Here is a 17557-nt window from a genome sequence, read left to right as displayed (position 1 = left end):
TCACAGAATCGTTGTGTTGTGATATTATTGATATTGTGGACCATGTATCGTGTACCGTATCATGTCGTGAGGATTCTCACCTCTTTTATTTATCATAGCCATTCGTTTATTCATTAATGACCTTGCACAACCCACCTGCATTATCTTCAGAGTCCACCAGAAGGTAAGTGAATGCAGATCAGGGGGTAATCTGTTCCAGAGCATGGCAGTGGCGACAGCAAAGGAATGGTCACCCAAATGTATCTTGACCTGGGGACGTCCAGCAGCCTTTTACCAGAGGAGCTTGGCACCCTGTTGTTTCCAGGAATGTTGTTTCCAGCCATAAAGCAAAACACAAAATATCATTTTTAAAATGAACAATGACAATTCAAGAAAATAAATCAAAACAAAGACAAAAGATAACTGGTGCTGGTCGATTCATGGGTGGAGGAAAAAAAAAGAAAAAATTGCAGTGTCTGGAGCTATTTGAGGAATTTCGTCAGAATGAAGGACGTTCAGAGTTTATTGCAGAGTTGACAAAGACCAGTTTAACCTGAGTATCAAAATTGCTTTCTGTTCCTTGTGCCCGCACTGAAATAAGTAAAAGGGCTTTTGTCCATTCTGCACCTTTTACATGGAACCTGTAGCACAATGATTTGAACATGACAGGAGTGCCTTTAAATCCAAATTAGTATTAGTATCCACTATCCAAAGAGTATTTGAGGCTGATTCCGTCACATGTACTGTGTTGTCAGTCATCCACTTGCAATTTTGAATCATACCTTGTTGATTTATTAGTTGTCATTGTTTGTATTCCGTGTTTTAATTTGTGTAACTTTGTTATTTGTGCTTTTATGTGATGCTGCCTTGAACTTTTTAATCTCAATGGGATGTACCTGGTTAGATAACGGTTAATAAATAAATAGTACATGAAATGTAGCTTTAAAAAAGCTAAGCTATATTGCGCTCCCAGAAAAGCAAAAATGTTGTAAACGTGACCACATTGTTCTCTTTTGTGTGCCTGCACCTAACCTCTGTTATTTTTCAGAGTTCCTGACATAAACTAATGAGTAAAAACAAATTAAAAACTGTTTGTGCCACCTGTTTGTTGGGCCCCCCTCGCCTCTCCAGTACACGGGTCTGGGGGCGTATAAGTGTGGAGTAAAGGAAATCACTTCTACGGCCCTGGGTATGTGTGTGTGTGTGTGTGTGTGTGTGTGTGTATCAAAGACGACGCAGAAAAATGACACAGTAACATTATTAGCTGTGTTTCTTTACCTGTTATCTCACTCTTTCTCACACCACCACTTCTTCAGAGCTCGTCTTTCTCACACACAAACACAAACACACACACGTAAAGCAGTAGACCCACGCCGCCGTATTTCCCCCCCCCACGCTTCCTATTGCTACGCCCCGCACGTCACTTTCCGCCCCCTCCCCTTAGCAACAGAGGCAACATGGCGGCGTCCAGTACCGTGGAGACCTCTCCGGAGATATCAACGCCGTTAAAAATCCCCAAAACCGAGGTGCCATCCCCGGAGTCGGAGGATTTGAGTGACAGTAACCAATACCACTCCAACCCCCCGACGCCAAACCGCTTCTCGCCTCTGAACGTGGCCTCGGGCACCGCGGGCCGGACGGCGGCCTCCTCCTCCTCCTCCAACAGCTTCACCGCTTGCCGCGGGATGTCATGGACCCCATCCGAGACGAACGCGCTCATCGCGGTGTGGGGCAACGAGAGGCTGACGGAGGCGAGGATGCAGCAGCTGGAGGTCGCGGGCACCGTGTTCTCCGGGAAAGCCCCCGGTCCTGCCATGTACGAGCGGGTGTCCAGAGCTTTGTCTGAGCTGGGATACGAGAGGACCCCCTCCCAGTGCAGGGAGAGGATGAAGGTGAATGACCAGGTTTATGGTATCGTTAGTTATCACTGTGGCTGCTGCGTGTTCGTCCTCCATCACCGGGGACCTTCACCTGTAGCTGCCTTGACACGAAGATGCAGCTGCTGTCAGTCACACCAGTAACTGCATCTAATGTTGTGGCTGATCTGTATCAGTATCTGTATCTGACATGAGACAATAGTAAATATAAAGGGAATTTAAAGCTGCTGTGTGTAACCTTTGGTGATTTTTGTTGTTTTTTATGGTATTATTTGTGCCTTCATTTGTTCTTTGTCAACAAAAACAATGTAAAAGTATATGTATGCTGCGTATTTCATCTGAAAATTGACTATTTTAAGCAATATTATTAGGATTAAATGTGTACAGCAGAAGCACGGGGGAAGACTGGGGCAAGAAGAACAACATATTTGTGTTCACATTCATACTCCAACCTGTTTGTTAACCACAACGATGATGATGATGCTGCTGCTCACTCACTGTCCAGATGAAAAACAAATGACTTCCTGTGTGCAGTCCGTGTGAAAATGCCACTGGGCAACACCAACATCAATGCTGAAGGAGAAACCTAACACCACTACACTGAGAAACCAACATAGACTCACGTGGGGGTGCTTTTTCAGTTCTATGTGAACTAACTTGACTGTGGTTTGTAGTTTAAAGTTGCTCACTACAGTTATGTGATTCATTTTTTTTAGAATGGAGGGTTTCAGACTAAGCTGTGCCACAACATTTGAGCCAGATCCCAGTTTTTTTTCATGGACAGGACACCCAGTAAAGTGACAGTGGGTCACACGGTGTGGTCTTTTGCTGCAGCAGCCCATCTGCTATTGCTTATGCACGCTAATTGCAGGTAGAAACATACAGTAGTTATTCTTGCAACAGCATCAAATGCAGGTGCTGAAACCAAACTTGAGAATCTAAAAGGGGGTCAGAAATTAAATGCAATAAAAGTCATCTGTCTGTGCTCATCCGATAAAAGAAGCTGAGGATAGAAACTCACAATCCCACAATGTTTCACCTGTAAATTGACCACATCGTGACCCCTCTCATGTTCATTACCACAGTGTAGCAACAACTGAGTCATATTTGTTTGTGATTTCCACACACAGACGCTGCGGCGGTGCTACAGCCGCGTGAAGGAGCACGGCATCGGCAAGCGGAAGAGCAGCTACACTTTAGAGCAGCTGGAGAAGGTGTTTGGTCAGGGCGGCTGGGACTCCCAGAGCTGTGCCCCCGTGCTGATCAACAGCAGCGGCCTGTATCAGGAGATGGAGTCCGATGGCAGCACCCTGGAGGACTTCTCCCAGGAGGACTGGTGCAACCAGGCGCTGGACTCCGCCTTCCAGGAGGGAGACATGGAGACCGGTGAGGTTGTCACAGGGAGCAGTGGTCGGAGAGGAGCGCATGACACAAGAACACGGTGTTACATCTAATATTTGTCCTTGTTTTTTTTCCCCTTTAGAAGAAATCCAGGTGCCTAAAAGCCGAGCTCTACAGATTCAAGCAGAGCTGTCGGAGCAAATCCAGTAAGTTAGCGTGAGCAGAGGTCAAATCCACATTGAGCTTATAAAGCTTTCCGTTAAATGACAGTGTTGGGAAGGCATCAGTGGGATTTCTAAATTGGGATGCGCTTGTTGTTAAGTGCTGGGTATTGAACAGTTTGTGGAAAGTACAGAAGCATAGTTATTTTTTCTGGAAATTCAGACTGGCAGTTCTGTCGGACACAGTGTGTCCAAGTAAGAGAATTTAAAGGGGACTTATTATACCCTATTTCCCCCATTAAAATAGTTCCCTGGTGTCCTAATGAACATGTCAGTGACATGCTTTGGTCAAAATACCATAAGGATGAAGAATCATAGTAGTTCAATAACCCTGCTAAACCCGCCCCTTTCAGAAGGCTCGGTTTTCGTGCATGGTCCCTTTACATGCAAATGAGACACAGGCAAACACACACCCACTTCTTCCAGGGGGTTTCTGATTTGTCCTCTTTACAGCGCTTTGCAGCTCTATTCGTCTCCCCCTCCCTCCACTAGTTCTCTGACAATATCAACATGGCAGCGTGCGCAGAAAAAGCGAGGAAGAGACGTCCTACATAAGGATCAAGCCGAACAGTGCCGAACTGGAAATCAGTTAAAACACTTATGAACCGAACTGCTGATCGCCACCGATGTCCCTATGCCCCTAACTGATTTTCAGTGCAGCACCGCTGATCGCCACCACTGACCAGCCCCGGTGCTCCGGGCAGTTTAGGCAGCTCGCCGCGTGCCGCTGGCGATCAGCGGTGAGCTGCATAAACAGCTGCTTTATGTGATTGTATCAGACTGAGTCTGTGCTCCGGTCATGGAGGACGTACTGAACAAATATGTTTAATTAGGACATGTCAGAATGGTCAGTTATGAGCTCTGTGCGATCTTTTCTTACAAATTTGTGTGTTTGTACGTCGGTGAAATACGTCCCCTGACTAAATACGGTGACCGCTGGCCGCAGTCTGATGTGAAGTGGTGCAAACACACGAACACACGTTTGCTGACTTTATCCGGCACATTAGCTTCATATATAAAATCCTCTGTAAAACACTGTGCTCCACTGTGCAGCCACCAACAGCACACTTGTCCCTCCGCGTTGACATAATACCGCTCTTCCTCCCTCGCCTGCACTCTCGCAGGGACAAGGTGGAGCTAAGGTGGAGCTCGCGAAGTAAACGTACTAGTGGGGCGGTAACATTCGCGGTGAAATGCGCATGCTGCCGTCATAAGCGCAGGGAATTCAACATCGAGCGTTTTATCGCCTATACTTACACTAAGCGGAACCACGAAAACATGACTGAGTATTCTTTTTCCACACTTTGGTGACTGGTAGGGCCTCCAGAGTCCCAAATATCAGTATTAAAATGGTTAAAAAGTTGATTTTGCATAATATGTCCCCTTTAAAGTTAACCCTAAAATTATCTCCATGTTGCTTTTGTTGCCCTTTTATTTGGAAGATTTGGCAGGAGATGGTCATATACAAAGAAAGCATTTGATATTTTGGCATTATTAATAATAGTATTTGGCTGCTTTACCACTACCTAACCTGGAAAAAAATATCATGTTGTACTGCTTCTTCTTCTCCACAGAAAAAGGGACATGATGCAGACCGTGATGCGCATCCTGGATTCAGTGGAGCTGAAATGGGAGCATTTCCAAACGTGGACCGACTTCTCGCGGCTGCACCTCTCCAACAAACTGGCCATCTTCGGCGTGGGCTACAACACGCGCTGGCGTGAGGCCGTCCGGTACCACTACGCCGAAATCAGCTCCCAGGTGCCGCTCGGCAAAAGGCTCCGCGAGTACTTCAACCCCGAGAAGCCCGAGGGCCGCATCATCATGACCAAAGTTCAAAAGATGAACTGGAAGAACGTCTACTACAAGTTCCTAGACATCACCATCAGCGAGGCGCGCTGCCTGGAGCTGCACATGGAGGTGGACTGGATCCCTGTGTCCAAGTCTAGGGATCCATGCTGCAGCAATGGCACATACCACTACCTCCTTCCAGGGGACATCCCCAAGGCGTACGGACTCTACGCCGTCGGCTATGAGGCGGCGTGTTCCTCCAGTGTCGCCGCTCACGCCTCTCCCCTGAGTGACATAGAAGACCACAGCTTACCTCGGTGTGATTCAGAAAATGGAGCTCGGTGTCTGGCTGACGGAGAGGGAGTTGGGCAGAGTGACAGGACTGGGGCTAAAGTCACGTACTGCTACTTGGGCATAGCTGAGGACAGGACCATACAGCAGTGCCTCTTCCAGCACTTTCAGGGTTCCGGCAAACACCATGTCCACGGGGAGCCCTCAGCGTTGACACATTTCTTGCACGAGAACTCCCGCGGCCGCGACGCAAGTCAGGACGGCGTCGACTCATTGCGACATTTTAACATTTACCTAAAATTCATTGAGGTGGAGCTGGACTTCCTCTCGGCAGGGTCCCTGGTGGAGTGCCTGGAAACCGCTGTGGGTTATCCGTTGAAATACAACAACAACAGAGACGCGTTTTAACCACACACGGCAGCGGCGACTTGAATTCACTGAAAGAAAGCGAAAGAAACATGAGGCGTGACCAAGTCTGTCATGAAGAATGGATCCTAGATGAGTTAGATCCTATAATGAATTCTCAAAAATAACGATGAATGTGCACAATATGTCGGCTATATTGTGTAAAAACATGGGAATAGTAGGATAACTATCGAAGTATGTACTTGTTCTTTTCATCTTATGTGCACTACAAACGTCTCTGCTGCTTATTTAATGTAAATAATTATTGCTTCATCAGGGAGTTGTGGGGTTGGAAAGGTGACTATTGCAGTGCGCATTTGTCTACCTCAGTAGGATGTAGCAAAACAAAACAGTGAGGGGACCAGAGTGTGGAATTTATTCTTAGACTGCCTTTAACTTCGACTGTTGAGGCCTGGACCTGAATCCACAAGAGGTCTCAACGCCTCTCGATAATCTCCGTGTTCTGTGCTCAGTCCACAGAGAACTGCATAAGCTCGCAGGTCACACTTTAACAATACGTGCCCGCAGTTTCATTCGGATTTAAAATAAGGGTCCGTGTAAGATGCAGAAGATGCAGTCTGAAGTGATGTTTCTAACACCGGGAAACATTTTCCTGATGAGTTAAGGATCCCAGTTGCTCGTTTTAGGTCTACTTCAGCACCACGTTACGCTAAATTCTGTAAATATGTCGCAATTCAGAGGAGAATAGATTGTCCAATAGGTGCCTGGTTGCAGGTGAATGTGAACTTTGGTCTCAAAAACTGTCCTGGCACTGTTTAGTTGGTTTGGCATTGCTCTATTACTTCTTTGTATGCACTCTATATGATTTAGAGTCTGTGTGGAGGTCTGCTTCAACTGCACACGCTACAGGAAGGACAGTATGTTGGGATGGAAAACAATTTGCGATCAGATCATCAAACGTGCAATTTCAGACAAACATGGAGCCCTTTTTAAGTATGAGTGGAACCGTGGGCATGTATTGTATGTGTGAGGCTGTAAAAGTATAGTGAGGCTATAAGAGTAACTTGTTTGCACTTCTAACTGGGCTGCAGCTAGGAGATGCTCCTATGCAAATGAGGGACAAAATATAAATAAATCAGTGTTGGCCATTGTGGAAACCTGTTGATCCAGCAGAGGGATAGCATGCTGTGTTAGCTGACCCGCAGTGGCAGCAGCTCAATGCAGCAGTTAGACGTCAGACTCATGAAAACAAAGTGTGCTGTGACTGAATCGAATGAAAAATGTCTTGTGGTGTCACTAACAAAATGTAAATTATAGGCCGGGGAAAACAGAAAAAGAACACCTGTACAAGTATACACATATGAGGCTTGAACTTGTGACCTGAAACACAAACATTTACTGAATAAGGGAAAAAGGGTTTAAAGGTGCCAAAGTTCAAACTGTTTTGGGCATACAATTCTGAAATGTAAGCCAATCTCTCATGGCATTTTTCTTTTATAATAAATATTGATTTATTGAGCAAGATTTGAAAGTGACATTTAACATTTTGACGCACTCAAATATCGGCTCAAATATCCGTGTCGATGGCTTGCGTTGGGCGGTCCTTACAGTTGAGCAAAGACTGTGTTTAGTTTTCGGTGTTTGATCGAGTCAGAGTGATGGGATTCATCGTTTACCGCCGTTAAGTGCACACAGACGGTTCTTCACAACATTGCTCAGCTGAAGCACAAACGAATAAGAATAGACTATTGGCTTGTGTTTAGGTTTATTTTCATGCATGGGATGTTCATCACATTGAGGGGAAAACAAGAGGGACATGTACTGCACACTTCAGATGCTTATTTCCTGTGTGTTTCTGGTCCTGAGAGTTTTGCACAAGCAAACACTAACATTCAAAAAAAACACTGTGGGGACATCAGAAAATCTACTACTTTTGTGTTTGTGTATCATCAGCCAAAAATCAGGAAATAAGTGATAAAACATTGCATAGTAAACCTAGTTAAGTAAGTACTGTATGTATCGGTGGCCAGTATTCGGGAGCATCTCTAGCTGCACTTGTGGGATGTACGTGTCCGGTGATTTCGCACATATCAGTGTTGCAGGATGATGTGATTTGGTGCACATGTGCAGGCGTAGACGAGGCCTCTACAGTCGCCCGCCTGTGCGTTTCACATCAGATTGAGATTATAAACTGCAGAGGTTTGTTCACCTCTGACCAATAATCAAAGACGAATTCTTAACGTGATTTTCAGAGGTTATGTGCAATGTGCCAGAGGCGGCTGTGTCGAGGAAAAAACAAACAATGGACGGAGAAGTCGCCGATTAATCTATGTATATAAAAATCTACCTTATATCTATAAAGATATATATATATTTAAGAATATCACTGTTCTCAAGCATTCCGGCTTTTGCAATCTTTGCGGTGTTCATTTGTTTGGTTCTTACACAGCGTATGAAGGTAAATATGATATTTTCTATTTTATTGGTTCACACAATGTCTTGTATTCGATCGTTTCCAAGTCACCGTCTTGTATGTTTACATGTTTGAGAAACAAATAAAAAAGGGGGCTTTCACTGTCATTTGCCACACAGTGGAGATGGGTTTGTCCGAGTCATTGTTTTGTGCATGTTTTTGTGTGGTTTTTTTGCAGTGGGTTGGACGTATTACTGTGTTGTGCTGTTGTTAAATGTCAGGTTCTTCAAACCTATAGTCAATGTACTATTTCCGTAGAAGTGAACTATCTATTTTGAGCTATAAACAAATAGGTACTACTATTTTAAAGTATTTTATTTATTGGTATTACTGTCTACAATGACAGTAAATGATTTCTATTCTATTCTATTCTATATCCCAAAAAAATGTTTAATGAATGAATTATGGCTGAATGCCATTTAGCGGGTTAGGGCACTAAAGTATAATCCGTATTTCTGACAAAACCAAAATACGGAAACTGCGCCCCCTTTAACTTTTTTGTATCGAACCAAATACAATGCTTTCAGCATCAAAAAATTAAAAAAATAAAAAATAAAAAAATAACGGCACAAATGTGTTCATTTATTAATATGACGGCGGACAGACCGGAAGCGGAAGTGGCATGTAACAACCTCAAAATAAAAGTTAAAAAACGTATTATCATGCATAATAAAGTAAAAAAAAACGTATTATCATACACTATTATAGTAACAGTTCTCTTTCTACAGCCATGTATGGTTCACATTTATTTTAGTTAATTGAAACTATAACTGCTGGTTGTTTTGGGAGAACGTGATACATAATTATTATTATTTTAGCTGAGTGTGAATTGTAAAACTTTTGAAAATGAGAACTTGTGAAGTTATGACTTCAGTGCTGATGTTTAGCCACAGGGTGGCGCAGTTATTACATGAAGAGTAGACCTGAGCTGCGATCGCCAGCTGCTTAGTTCAGCCAAGAGGAGCAGGTTGTTTTAATGGAGAGCTGTGCGGAATACAAAAAATAGCCAAATATGACAAGAGATGAGGCCAGAGCCGGCCCAAGGCATAAGCGAGGACATGAACGTTGATTGATTGCAGGTGGAGCTGCTCCTGCACAAAGACACACTGATTTAAAAGCCTTTGTGTACTTCATGACTTGGTACATTCCGCTCCTCCCCTCTAAGTCGATCTATTTGGAATGTTCCACTTCCTTGGTCGAAGGCGGAGCTTCTTCTACGCAGAGAGAAACGGGAGGAGAAACCTGGATCTTTCTGCATGGAGTTTTTCATGTTGTCCCCGAGTGTGTGGCGCTTCTCCGGGTTCTCTGGCTTTCTCCCACAGTCCAAGAACATACAATATGGGGATGAAGTTAATTAGTCACTCTAAATTGACCAACTGACCTGGTCAGTCAGGCTGAGGTCTGTGATCATAGGTAAGCTACTATTGAAAGACTTCTAAAGGTATGAGAGTGAATGTGGTGAATGATTTTTTCCCCCTCTTTTTTCAGGTGATTTTGGACGACATACTATACTATGACTTTTGTGACTGATTTTGGACGACATACTTTACTTTATGACTTTTGACTGATTTTGGACTGACATACTATACTATGACTTTTTGTTGATTTTGACTGATTTTGAGACTGATTTTGGGTACATACTATGACTTTTTGACTGATTTTGGACGACTATACTATATTATGACTTGGACAGGTGATTTTGGGCGACATACTTTACTATGACTTTTTGACTTTTAGCTGATACTATAATATGACTTTTGGACATTTTGGGCGACATACTATACTATGACTTTTTGACAGATTTTGACGACATACTATACTATGACTTTTTGACTGATTTTGGACTGACATACTATACTATTTTTCAGGTGATTTTTAGACGACATACTATACTATGACTTTTTGGAGCTGATTTTGAACATACTATACTATGACTTTAGACTGATTTTGGACAACATACTATACTATGACTTTTAGACTGATTTTGGGCGACATACTATACTATACAGGTGATTTTGGGCGACATACTATACTATGACTTTTTAGACTGATTTTGGACAACATACTATACTATGACTTTTTAGACTGATTTTGACTTTTTAGACTTTGATTTTGGACGCGACATACTATACTATGACTTTTTGACTGATTTTGGATTTTGGGCTGACATACTATACTATACTTTTACTGATTTTTGAATGACTTTTGACTGATTTTGCGTGACATACTATACTATGACTTTTTCAGGTGATTTTGGACGACATACTATACTATGACTTTTTAGACTGATTTTGGACGACATACTTTACTATGACTTTTTAGACTGATTTTGGACGACATACTTTACTATGACTTTTTGACTGATTTTGGACGACATACTATACTATGACTTTTTGACTGATTTTGGACTGACATACTTTACTATGACTTTTTGACTGATTTTGGGCCGACATACTTTTACTATGGGACTGATTTTGGGCGACATACTTTACTATGACTTTTTAGACTGATTTTTGACTGACATACTTTACTATGACTTTTAGACTGATTTTGGGTGACATACTTTACTACTTATTTTTAGGCTGATTTTGGGTGACATACTATACTATGGCTTTTTTTGACTGATTTTTGGGCGACATACTTTACTATGACTTTTTGACTGATTTTGGGTGACATACTTTACATACTTTACTGATTTTGCGGCATACTTTACTATGACTTTTTAGACTGATTTTGGGCGACATACTTTACTATGACTTTTAGACTGATTTTGGGCATACATTTTACTATGACTTTTAGACTGATTTTGGGCGACATACTCCGCACATACTATACATACTATGCGCGACTTTTTGACTGACATACTTTACATACTTTACTATGACTTTTGACTGATTTTGACTGATTTTACTATACTATGCTTTTTGACTGATTTTTGGGCCGACATACTATACTACTTGACTTTTTTTGAAGGTGATTTTTTGGGCGACATACTATACTATGACTTTTTGACTGATTTTGGACGACATACTATACTATGACTTTTAGACTGATTTTGGGCGACATACTATACTATGACTTTTTAGACTGATTTTTGGCCGACATACTATGACTTTTTGACTGATTTTGGGCGACATACTATACTATGACTTTGGACTGATTTTGGACGACATACTATACTATGACTTTTTAGACTGATTTTGGACGACAAACTATACTATGACTTTTTGACTGATTTTGGACGACATACTATTCTATGACTTTTTCAGGTGATTTTGGACGACATACTATACTATGACTTTTTCAGGTGATTTTGGACAACATACTATACTATGAGCTTTTGTCTGTCTGTCTGTTTGAGCTTCACACTGGTAGTCAAAATAAAAAAGGCAAGATCCTAAACCTTACTGACTTGAAGAACCTTGAGGAAGTGAGTCTGACAGCTTGAGGACTTGAACAACACAACTTCATGGTCTGTTGAATTAGATCAGCTGATTCAAGTGATTATAATGTTTGAAAGACTCTGAGAATGTTAAAAACTCAAGAACACCAAGAAATTCACCCTCTGATCATCTGTGTTGCAGTAAAGACTTTATGTCACACTGTCACACTGTGCAGGGAAAGGTAAACACTTTAAGACAGTTGGAGGTGGTGCGGGCTCCTTCCCAACTGTTTTGCTTGCAAGCTGACTCCCCAGTCGGATCCCCAGGTGACTGCACGCGCCAGGTCCAGCAGGGTGTCGGGGAGTCGGACGCCTGGGTGGCTGTTCTCAAACGAGAAAGTTAAGTACACCAAGTAAGTTATCATCAGAATGAATAGCTCACACCATCAGAAAAAGTCTTCCATACCTGAGGTTGTGATTTCAAATCTTGCAATCAACTGAACTTCCTACAACTTTAGAACTTAAGACCAACATTGGAATTTAAAAATACCAGCAACATGTTGTTCTGCAGGTCAGTAAGAATGGCTCTTGCTAGAAGAATAAGACTTGTATGTCAGAGGTGAAAGGAGACCAAAAGCCCTGAATAGAGTAGGACTTACATACATACTATAGTATGACGTTTTTGACCAATTTTGGACAGCATACTACACAATGGGCCACACAGTGGTGTAGTGGTTAGTGCTCTGAATCATGAGCTATTTGTCCTGAATGCTTTTTCGTCCAATTTGGAAGTTTTTCAATAATGGAACTCATGACTTCGAAGACCTCAGAATGATGAAGTATTTAAGAATGTCCGTCCTGTGTTACAGGCTCCAATCTGGTGTAGTAGTTAGTGCTCAGTGCTCTTACCTCTGAATCAAAAGGATTTGGGTTCGAGCCCCACTTGAAACAACAACCTGTGTGTGAGGAATTCTAGAGACAAACAACCATTCAACCATTCACTCCTTGAAAGTATTTCAATAGTAGATTACCCATGACTTTACAGACCTCAGCCCTGATTGACCAGGTCAATTTAGATTGAGCAATTAACCTCATCCCCATATTGCATGTTCTTGGACTGAACCAAGAGAAAAGCCACGCACACAGGGGGAGAACATGAAAAACCCCAGAAAGACCCGTGTCCTGACTGGGTCTCAAACCCAAGTCCTCTTGCTGCAAAGTCAGGAGAACGAACCACTACACCAACCACGCTGTCCATGATGAGGGACAGACGTTGCTAAATATTTCATAAGACTGAGGTCTGTGAAGTCATGAGTTCTATTATTGAAAGACTTCCAAATTGGACAAGAAAGCATACAAGGTCAACTAGCTCACATGGTTCAGACAAGGACTGTCGTTTCTATGGTCGGGGGTTCGAATCTTACATGAAGTGGAAATTTACCTCATCACTGCATTGCATGTTTTGAATGGACTGGCGAACAGTGCAGGGTGAACCCCGCCTATCACCCTATGACAGCTGAGCTTGGCACAGCAGCCCCCACGACCCTCCAGTGGAGGACAAAGCGGTAGATGATTGACGGACTGTGGGAGGAGGCCAGAGAACCCGGAGAAAAGCCGCGCAGACACAGGGAGAACATGAAAAACTGCAGAAAGATGCTTGTTCCATATGGGTCTCGAACCGAGGTCTTCTTGGTTCAAAGGCAAGCGCACTAACCACTACACCAACCACGCTGTCCATGATGGGGGACAGATGTTTTTAAATAGTTCATAAGGCTGAGATCTGTGAAGTCGTGAGTTCTATTATTGAAAGGCTTCAAAATTGGCCAAAGAAGCATACAAGGACAACTAGCTCACGTGGTTCAGGCAAGGACTGTCGTTCCTATGGTCAGGGGTTCGAATCTTACGTGAAGTGAATTATTAAGTGCAAATTTACTGTATTGCATGTTTTGAATGGACTGGCCAACAGTCCAGGGTGAACCCAGCCTATGACAGCTGAGCTTGGCACAGCAGCCCCCATGGCCCTCCAGTGGAGGTCACAGTGGTAGATGATTGATGGAGTGTGGGAGCAGGCCAGAGAACCCGGGGGAGAACATGAAAAACTGCAGAAAGATGCTTGTTCCATATGGGTCTCGAACCAAGGTCTTCTTGTTCCGAAGTCAAGAGCATTAACCACTACACCAACCATGCTGTCCATGATGAGGGACAGATGTTTTTAAATAGTTCATAAGGCTGAGATCTGTGAAGTCGTGAGTTCTATTATTGAAAGGCTTCAAAATTGGCCGAAGAAGCATACAAGGACAACTAGCTCACGTGGTTCAGGCAAGGACTGTCGTTCCTATGGTCAGGGGTTCGAATCTTACGTGAAGTGAATTATTAAGTGCAAATTTACTGTATTGGATGTTTTGAATGGACAGGCCAACAGTCCAGGGTGTACCTCGCCTATGACCCTATGACAGCTGAGCTTGGCAAAGCAGCCCCCATGGCCCTCCAGTGGAGGTCACAGTGGTAGATGATTGATGGAGTGTGGGAGGAGGCCAGAGAACCCGGGGGAGAACATGAAAAACTGCAGAAAGATGCTTGTTCCATATGGGTCTCGAACCAAGGTCTTCTTGTTCCAAAGTCAAGAGCATTAACCACTACACCAACCATGCTGTCCATGATGAGGGACAGATGTTTTTAAATAGTTCATAAGGCTGAGATCTGTGAAGTCATGAGTTCTATTATTGAAAGGCTTCAAAATTGGCCGGAGAAGCATACAAGGAGAACTAGCTCACGTGGTTCAGGCATGGACTGTCGTTCCTATGGTCAGGGGTTCGAATCTTACGTGAAGTGAATGTTTAAGTGCAAATTTACTGTATTGCATGTTTTGAATGGACTGGCCAACAGTCCAGGGTGAACCCCGCCTATGACCCTATGACAGCTGAGCTTGGCACAGCAGCCGCCATGGCCCTCCAGTGGAGGACACAGTGGTAGATGATTGATGGAGTGTGGGAGGAGGCCAGAGAACCCGGGGGAGAACATGAAAAACTGCAGAAAGATGCTTGTTCCATATGGGTCTCGAACCAAGGTCTTCTTGTTCCAAAGTCAAGAGCATTAACCACTACACCAACCATGCTGTCCATGATGAGGGACAGATGTTTTTAAATAGTTCATAAGGCTGAGATCTGTGAAGTCATGAGTTCTATTATTGAAAGGCTTCAAAATTGGCCGGAGAAGCATACAAGGACAACTAGCTCACGTGGTTCAGGCAGGACTGTCGTTCCTATGGTCAGGGGTTCGAATCTTACGTGAAGTGAATGTTTAAGTGCAAATTTACTGTATTGCATGTTTTGAATGGACTGGCCAACAGTCCAGGGTGAACCCCGCCTATGACCCTATGACAGCTGAGCTTGGCACAGCAGCCGCCATGGCCCTCCAGTGGAGGACACAGTGGTAGATGATTGATGGAGTGTGGGACAAGGCCAGAGAACCCAGGGGAGAACATGAAAAACTGCAGAAAGATGCTTGTTCCATATGGGTCTCGAACCAAGGTCTTCTTGTTCCAAAGTCAAGAGCATTAACCACTACACCAACCATGCTGTCCATGATGAGGGACAGATGTTTTTAAATAGTTCATAAGGCTGAGATCTGTGAAGTCATGAGTTCTATTATTGAAAGGCTTCAAAATTGGCCGGAGAAGCATACAAGGACAACTAGCTCACGTGGTTCAGGCATGGACTGTCGTTCCTATGGTCAGGGGTTCGAATCTTACGTGAAGTGAATGTTTAAGTGCAAATTTACTGTATTGCATGTTTTGAATGGACTGGCCAACAGTCCAGGGTGAACCCCACCTATGACCCTATGACAGCTGAGCTTGGCACAGCAGCCGCCATGGCCCTCCAGTGGAGGACACAGTGGTAGATGATTGATGGAGTGTGGGAGGAGGCCAGAGAACCCGGGGGAGAACATGAAAAACTGCAGAAAGATGCTTGTTCCATATGGGTCTCGAACCAAGGTCTTCTTGTTCCAAAGTCAAGAGCATTAACCACTACACCAACCATGCTGTCCATGAAGAGGGACAGATGTTTTTAAATAGTTCATAAGGCTGAGATCTGTGAAGTCATGAGTTCTATTATTGAAAGGCTTCAAAATTGGCCGACGAAGCATACAAGGACAACTAGCTCACATGGTTCAGGCAAGGACTGTCGTTCCTATGGTCATGGGTTCGAATCTTACGTGAAGCAACATTTTAAGCCCAATATTCTACACAGAGAGTGAATAAGTTTGAGAAAACCAAGAGGAATAGCATGGACAGTTAGCTCAGCTGGTTAGAGAGTGGCTTTCAGTCCCGATGTTGGCGGTTCGATTCCCTTATAGGTCAAAGTTTAAGGTTTCACAGCCAAAGTGAAGACTCAAAAACGCCCGGAGCTCCGTCCCAAATGTCAAAAGGGTTCGTGGCGTGAAGGGTTGGTTCGCAACCGCAAGGTTGTGCCAGTCCGGCTGTGGCTGGTTCAAATCCAGCACGGTGCGAACACTTGGCCCCGGCGCCGGGGTCTAACTACGCGCGCTCTCACTGCGATTGTAGTGGTGGGAGGTTGGGGCTGGGCTGTGCTCCCCCGGCCACCCGCACAGATGACAGCAGGGGGTTATACCATTTTATTTCACATTTTTTGCCAAAAAAAAGCCTTAAAAAAACAAAAAATTACAAAAAAAAAATGATAGGGGTTCACTCCCTGGACTGTTGACCACACAGTTGGGTCCAGGTGTCCAGTAACTGCTGCTTAAAAATGATGAGCACATGAATGAGACTTCTGTGTGATTAACGTGTTCACATCCTATTTACATGGTTAACAAGTGAAAACTGTGGACGAGTCAAAGTGGCAACATTCAATCAATAAATACACCATTAAATAATGACTCACATGTGTCTCACATTCATTCATTCATTCATTCACATTGGAATTAAATACATAAATGTCTCATTATTAAATGTGTCATTCATTCATTCCAATACCAAATTCATTTGATGTAAAAACAACATACAACACACACATGTGAGTCATTATTTAATGGTGTATTTATTGATTGAATGATGCCACTTTGACTCGTCCACAGTTTTCACTGGTTAACAATGTAAAAATGATGTGAACACATTAAACTCTGTTGACAAGTGCTGTTAACGTCCGCGTGAGGGGATGAAATCACAGGTGAAAGAGTGATGGTTTGCTCCAGAAAGTGTGCTAAACACAAGTTTAAATGTGACGAGTCTCTGATGCGTGAAACTGCGTTGATACAATGTGCGACTTTTCCAGCTAATGTTGTTGTGGTTGCTACGTTACACACAGGATGTGACGTTGTTTGAGAGAATTATTAGTAGGAAAACTAATACAGTGAAATATGGCGTATTCTTTTTTTTAGTGTATAGTTTTTTTTTAACTGACGTTACAAATAAACGTCATTAAAAATTAACTAAATAAATGAACATTTCAGTCCACTAGGTGGTGCCAAGTGCTCACTTGCACAAGCGCTGTTGTCTAAGTATATCTCATGGTGTCTTTGATGATTATTTAAAAAAATATAAAACAAGTAGAGATGCAACAATTACTGCATAATTAAAACCATTACTAAATTAATTGTCAAATAATCGATTAATTGTTTTTTGTTTCATTACAAATGTTGAACATTTTCCGGTTTCTTTGTTCCTTTTATTAAAGAAAGTGAAATGTGTGTGTGTACATGTGAAGCTGTGACGTCACATTAGCATTAGCATTAGCAGGTGTAATCTGAACACCTGTGATCGGATCCCTCAGGTCGGATGTTAACAGCAGGTGTGAACAGAGCGTCAACAGAACATCTA

General features: G+C 43.1%; 1 protein-coding gene across 1 annotated transcript; it reads left to right on the top strand.

The window, feature by feature from the left end:
• Window positions 1–1423: 1423 nt before the first annotated feature.
• LOC122779120 (myb/SANT-like DNA-binding domain-containing protein 2) lies at window positions 1424–8462 on the top strand. The gene is made up of 4 exons (XM_044041200.1): window positions 1424–1871; window positions 2987–3242; window positions 3340–3403; window positions 4993–8462. The coding sequence occupies exons 1-4, from the start codon at window positions 1437–1439 to the stop codon at window positions 5906–5908; spliced, it is 1671 nt and encodes a 556-aa protein (XP_043897135.1). The 5' UTR covers window positions 1424–1436; the 3' UTR covers window positions 5909–8462.
• Window positions 8463–17557: the final 9095 nt, after the last annotated feature.

Source organism: Solea senegalensis, linkage group LG13 (assembly GCF_019176455.1).
Source record: "Solea senegalensis isolate Sse05_10M linkage group LG13, IFAPA_SoseM_1, whole genome shotgun sequence".
Taxonomy (NCBI): domain Eukaryota; kingdom Metazoa; phylum Chordata; class Actinopteri; order Pleuronectiformes; family Soleidae; genus Solea; species Solea senegalensis.
This window is presented reverse-complemented; position numbering and strand designations above follow the sequence as displayed.

What these genes read in the sequence shown, in the direction of transcription:
- LOC122779120 (XM_044041200.1), top strand. Translation starts at nt 1,437, where the DNA reads ATGGCGGCGTCCAGTACCGTGGAGACCTCTCCGGAGATATCAACGCCG. An exon ending in AGTGCAGGGAGAGGATGAAG is followed by an intron (nt 1,872 to 2,986) that starts GTGAATGACCAG and finishes TTCCACACACAG; the next exon opens with ACGCTGCGGCGGTGCTACAG. An exon ending in GAGCTGTCGGAGCAAATCCA is followed by an intron (nt 3,404 to 4,992) that starts GTAAGTTAGCGT and finishes TCTTCTCCACAG; the next exon opens with AAAAAGGGACATGATGCAGA.